The 6,487-nt window shown below is 41.6% G+C and overlaps 2 protein-coding genes across 2 annotated transcripts; both read right to left on the minus strand.

Moving 5' to 3' along the window:
* Positions 1-1,622: 1,622 nt before the first annotated feature.
* On the minus strand, positions 1,623-2,006 carry LOC146885377 (uncharacterized). The gene has a single exon (XM_085674676.1). The coding sequence runs from the start codon at positions 2,004-2,006 to the stop codon at positions 1,623-1,625; it is 384 nt and encodes a 127-aa protein (XP_085530802.1).
* Positions 2,007-2,361: 355 nt separating this feature from the next.
* Positions 2,362-2,958, minus strand: LOC114187763 (uncharacterized). The gene is made up of 2 exons (XM_028076119.1): positions 2,695-2,958; positions 2,362-2,598 (listed from the first exon to the last, which is right to left on the minus strand). The coding sequence occupies exons 1-2, from the start codon at positions 2,956-2,958 to the stop codon at positions 2,362-2,364; spliced, it is 501 nt and encodes a 166-aa protein (XP_027931920.1).
* Positions 2,959-6,487: the final 3,529 nt, after the last annotated feature.

Here is a 6,487-nt window from a genome sequence, read left to right on the forward strand (position 1 = left end):
AGGAATCTCTAAGGGTTCCAACGTACCTCTCGGCCTCTGGTGCTCTATCTTTGCCTTTTGACACACCAGACATGATGCTACAAAATCAGCCACACACGTTTTCATACCCGTCCACCAGAAGGTCGCCTTCAAGTCTTTATACATCTTAGTCATACCTGGATGTATGCTAAGATGACTCTTATGCCCTTCATCCAAGAGCTTTTTCCTCAATACCCAACTCTTGGGTACACATACCCTTTCTCTAAACCGTAGGATGTCGTCTTTACCCATCTTGAAATCTTTCCTCTTTTCGTTACCCAACTCACTAATTATTTGTTGCAACTTCTGATCCTTACCATATTACACCCGAACCTCATCCAAGAACTCGTTAGTGATTCGCAGCATACTGCACCTTATATAATTAGCTCCCGTGTGTAACCCCAAGTTCATATCTCGCAGCTTCTGAATACGCTCCAGTTCTTGTATCATCATAGCAGACACATGCACCCTCTTTCTGCTCAAGGCATCTGCAACGACATTGGCTTTACCAGGATGGTACAACAACTCAAAGTCATAGTCCTTTAAGTACTCCATCCACATACATTGCCTCATGTTCAGTTCCTTCTGATCAAACAAGTACTTCAAGCTCTTATGATCATTGAAAACCTGAAACTGTGAACCATATAAATAGTGTCGCCAAGTCTTTAGAGCAAACACTACTGCAGCTAGCTCCAGGTCATGAGTAGGGTAATTCTTCTCATGCACCTTCAACTGACGACATGCATAACGTTTCTCTTGCATTAACACACAACGCAAGCCTTGATAAGAGGCATCACAGTATACTTCAAATGTATTGGCCGTATCTGGGATTGCCAAGACTGGAGTTGTGGTCAACCTTCGCTTCATCTCCTCAGAGCACTTCTCACAATTGTCCGTTCAGGAGAAAGGCTGATCCTTACGGGTAAGTTGCGTCATAGGGCTCACCAACTTCAAGAACCCCTTCATGAACCTCTGATAATAGCCTGCCAGTCCTAGAAAACTCCTCACCTCTGATACTGTTTATGGTCGCTCCTAATTCATCATTGTCTCAATCTTTGCCAGGTCAACTGCAATACCTTGCGTTGAGATTACATGACCAAGAAACTGAACCTCTTCCAGCCAAAACTCGCATTTGGACAATTTCCCATACAAGTGGTGCTCTCTGAGTACATCTAGCACAACCCGTAGATGCTTGGCATGTTCCTCCCAGTTCTTGGAGTAAATAAGAATGTCGTCAATGAATACTACGACAAACTTATGTAACCACGGTCTGAAGATTCTATTCATGTAGTCCATCAATATGTAGGGGCATTGGTCACTCCAAAGGGCATCACCATATATTCATAGTGACCATAACGCGATCTGAATGCAGTATTCTGGACATCTTCTGGTTTGACTAGAATTTGATGATACCCGGATCGAAGATCGATTTTAGAGAATACCCCTACTCCCCTCAACTGGTCCAGTAAGTCATCAATTTTGGGCAGTGGATATTTATTCTTGATTGTCAACTTATTTAGTTGACGGTAATCCACACATAGCCGGGAACTCCAATCCTTCTTCTTGACTAATAGCACTTGAGCTCCCCATGGCGACGCACTAGGTCAAATGAACCTCTTCTTTAGCAGATCTTCAATCTGCTTCTTCAACTCAGCCAACTCGGCTGGTGCCATTCTATATGGGGCCATAGACACTAGCTTTACTCTAGGAACAAGGTCAATGGTAAAGTCGACGTCCCTACTTGGTGGTAATCTAGGCACCTCATCAGGGAACACATCGGCATACTCATCCACTACCGATATGCTTTTGATCAGATCAACTGTGCTCTTTTTCTCTGACTGCACCACTACCGTATAGCACGAAGCTCCATCGGCCTCCTCTTGTATAGCCTCACGAGTGGAGATCAGAGACAACCCATCCGCTTCAGGAAATACTACACTACATCGTCTACAATCAATAATGATGTGATTGTCTGACAGCCAGTCCATGCCAAGTATTACGTCCAGGCTCTCCAGCGACAAGCAAACGAGATTCACTTTGAACCTGTGTCTTGCCACTTCAATAGAATATCTGGCAAACTAAATTGGTCAAGACCTGCCCCGAGGCAGGTGTCGAGACCACCAGTTCGCACCCCAATTGACGGGCTACTAGTCCCAGTTTACTTAAACATTCTTGTGAGATGAACGAGTGAGTAGCTCCTGAGTCAAACAGCACCAAAACACTGTTATCAAACAATAAACATCGGTCAAGTATGAGGTTACCTGACTAAGTGGCCTTAGTACCGATCAATGCAAACACCCTCCCAGCGGCTCGGGGTCGATCAGCTATCACCTTTTGTTGTTTCTACGGCGATGGTCTTTCTCCAGTCGCCTTCTTATTGGGACATTGCCTCGCATAGTGCCCCATTTGCTCACATTTGTAGCACTTCACATGATCAGCGCTACCACCTGAACTACCAGCGGCTTTAGTACAGTTCCTGTGAAGATGTGCACCTCCGCAATTATAACACCGCAGCCTTGGGGAGGAAGACTGTGGCCTACTATATGGCATCTTCTGCTGCCTAGTCTCTATAGTACTCTTCTACGACCTCACGACCCTATTGGGTCCCGTCTCCAGATCCTCTACTGTTCTGGCCTACTCTACTAAAACTAGAAATTCTCTTATCCGTAGTGGCACCAGGAATCTGCACAGCTCGTGCCTCAAGCCTCCCTCAAACTTGCGACAACGCCACTCCTCTGTGATCTCCTGCGAGTAGAATCTCACCAAGTATTCAAAATGATCGATGTAAGCCTGCACCGATTTACTACCCTGCTGTAGTGTAAGAAACTCTACCTCTAGAGCATGTTTGGTCGAGTTTGGAAAATACTTCTCTAGGAATATGCACCTCCTCCTGGCGGGTCCGCATTTGTTGTTGCATCTCCGTCCACCAATACTCGGCATCGCCAACAAGCAGAAATGTGGCGAAAGTCAGATGTTGCTCCTCTGTACAAGCCAAAACTCGGAATATCTTCTCACACTCTTAGAGCCAAGCATCAGCTTCATCAGGAGTAGCTTTGTTGTTGAACTTTGACGGCTTGTGCTTCAACACATCTTCCATAGTCATCGGTCTCACTGGTAGGACCATGGTCCTAGGTTGGGCTGCAACAGGCTGCATAGTGTCAACCATCCTATGGATTGCCTATGTAATCTCGTCAGCGCCGACATCAATCCTTCTCCTTCTATTTGCCATAGCCTGGATTCGCCATATATTGAACTGGTAAATCACACAACTTAACTTTAATAACACAAAAAGTTAAAACCGCACACACACACACACACACATACACACACACACACACACACACACACACACACACACACACATATATATATATATATATATATATATATATATATATATATATATATATCACGCGACAGGCTCACTCCCCAAAGATCTTGAGAAATCATTGAAAGCATGACTCTGATACCAAATGTAACGTCCTAACAAGAAATTACTTATTAAAATAAAACAAAATAAAAGCCAAGAAAACAACCTCATTTATTATCAACAATTTCCCAAATCGCGGGAAAATTAAAACTTCAAATGTCGCTTCAATAGTAATTTAAACCACAGTGTTTAGACATTACAAATCCAAAACATCCAAACAAAATGTTACTAACGAAATTCCATTATAAAATTTAATAAACTATCCCATAGTGATCCCTCACTCCGTCTCTAAGCATCTGCATGCTCACCTGCATTAACATCTGCTCCCATGTAACAAGTTACATGATCATTGCCAAACACACAAAGATAGGGTGAACTCATTTAAATAAACCAAACAAATAACATAATGAGTATATTATCACAATATTATAACCCGGGTTAGTGTTTTTCCCCTTTTCATTAGTTCCTCACTTTCAGCACTTGCATTAGACGTCTATCATTTCTATACCCTTTAGGTGAGATCAATGATCAATCTTTGCTGCACGAGTGTCTACTTGCCCCTTCGACTATAGGCCACCACCTGATAGTCCACACGTGGAAATAACATTGCCACGACATCTCACCGCGACACCAAGTGGAGTTCCCCAAAACGAACCTAAGTTCGTAGTTGTTCCCAGACTACCAAAACTCTATCAGATGTACTGAAGAGGGCAATCATCCAAAACCTCGACGTACGAGCCACAACTCGCACACTCCACTAGACTTCCTAAACCACCAGTCTACAACCTAGAGTGGGCACGTGTTCTCCAATACAAAATGCACTCGTAACTAGGCCCCCAGCCAAAGCATTGCATCATAACCATCACCCACGGCAGTGTAGAAACCGTTCCTCGCGCACTAACTCTACACCAAATCCTCCTGGCGTGCCTCTCGCATCACTATGCGGAACCTAGTTCCAGACCGCCTGGCAGTGTAAGACCCACTAAATTTAAATAATTAAATAAATAATTATTTAATAAATGCGGGTAGGAGAAGCCTTTATGGCATTAAATGTTAACTTTTATGACGTGGAAAAGTACTAGCTCATGTGGTTGAGAGTACTTTGATTGTGTGAGAGGACTTGGGTTCGAGTCTTATGTATGTCAATTGTGTGTTATTTAATTTTTAGTATTTTCAAGATATGCTTGGGTGTGATAAGTAAGGATATAATCTTTGATGTATGAATATTATCATGAAATATGACATAGTTAAGTTGGTTGTGCACTTGAATTGCAATTGTGGGGTGAGGGGTTCAAACTTTGGCTTGAACAAAATTAACTTTCTTTTTGCTAAACATTTTTTTTTGGCAAGGATGTGAAGAGGCATAGGAAAATTTAGGAGGCAGCCAAGGTGGGTTGTAAAACACAACTCCTAATGAGTCTTGAAAGCCAATTAAAGCCAATTTGAATGCTAATTGCGGTTTTGAACCATAAACCATCATTAAGGGCTTGAGTAATTGGCCAAGGGAGTGGAAAGAGAGTGAGAGAAGAAGGAGTTCGTGAGGACTGTGTAGGGGAGGGTTTCTGAGCATAAAAATTGAACCTAAAAAGAGTGAGTGAGTCTGATTGGGTGGAGACAAGGGCTTGAAATCAAATTGGAATCGTAAAGGGGTTTTGAAAGAGCAATTGAGCAAGAAATATTCAGGTTAGGGGAAGCTTTCTTTCGTTTCTTTTATCATTATTGTTTGAGGCATTAAAATGGCTTACTTGTGTTGTGTTAATGCCTGCATAATTGATGTTATGATTTGTTTTGGCTCGAGTTTTGTTCATGGTGCGATTTGCGTTGTTGATATTTGAAGATATCATTGATGTTAAACGTTTCCTATTAATCTCGCGTGCGTGAGGCTTTACAATGGTATGTGAATATGTCTGTCTTGGAGAGTTATCCCCATCCTTGTTGTAGGATTAAGTCCATGAATAGGGGTTCACGCCTACTGTTGCGTTTTCTAGCATGCATGGTGCCACTTTATTGGTTTGCGTTTTCTTGTCCTTCATCTTGTTTCGGTCATAGGTGAAAGGCCCTTTGTCTACATTTAATGGGTTGTTTCTTTTGCTTGGTTCACATTGGGAGTGTTATTCTATTTGTTCATATTAGTTTGTTTGGCACCACATTGGGATGATTTAGGGGAGGGCTTATGGGTTGAAGAGAAAGTCAATTACGTGTTTAGTTGGGCTCGTTTTCTCCTGGAGTCTTGACAGTGCGAATCATTAGTGTGGTTTTCTTCTTCTTTCTGCAGACATGAATGGCTTGGTGGAAAACCCATGGCATGTATAGAAGGGTTTCTATTTTGGTTAAGGTGTAACCACACGTTTTTCTAGGGCCATATTATTTCCTCTGTTTTGGGTTTCATTAGTATAATACACCACATGCATTTTAGTTCATTATTCATTTATGTTTGGTGTAGACACTAAATGCTTATTCAAACAACTTTCCATTTAGTAATATCTTTAAACTTTGATTGGACAATACGTACAGGAAGAAGAAGTGCAAGGTCTCATGCATTGGTTATCTATTTTAGTCGTGGGTGCCATTTTAACCAAGTAATGATGATGCTTGTAGGAGAGATAATTTATGTGTTGACTTTTCTCATTGGCTTATTTTTACGTGTTGGAGTTTGGCTTTTCTCTTGGTTTTATATCACAATTTGGTTTCATCTATGCATTAATGTTTTTATGAGTGAAAACATGGGCCACGGTAATTGCTTTTCTTTTCCTTCCATGCTTATCACTTTCACTTTCACGTAAATACTTTTTTTTTAAATGTTTAGTATACTTTTCTCTCTTTTATTTTATGCTCATGGTGCAGACCATATATACTTAGAAGTTTTAGTTATTTTATTCAGTCTTTTCTCTTTCGTTGGTGAGCCATGCTTTAGGACCCTTAGATGGTAAAGAAAAGTCATACAAAATTTATGATTTGTGGTGGGGTCGGGGGCACTAATTAGAGTATATTCATCTTAGGCTTTTGTTTTTCTTTCATTATACTATGTGGTGCAGTGCA

Source organism: Vigna unguiculata, chromosome 6 (assembly GCF_037176805.1).
Source record: "Vigna unguiculata cultivar grain cowpea cultivar isolate G323 ecotype 2 chromosome 6, ASM3717680v1, whole genome shotgun sequence".
Lineage (NCBI taxonomy): Eukaryota > Viridiplantae > Streptophyta > Magnoliopsida > Fabales > Fabaceae > Vigna > Vigna unguiculata.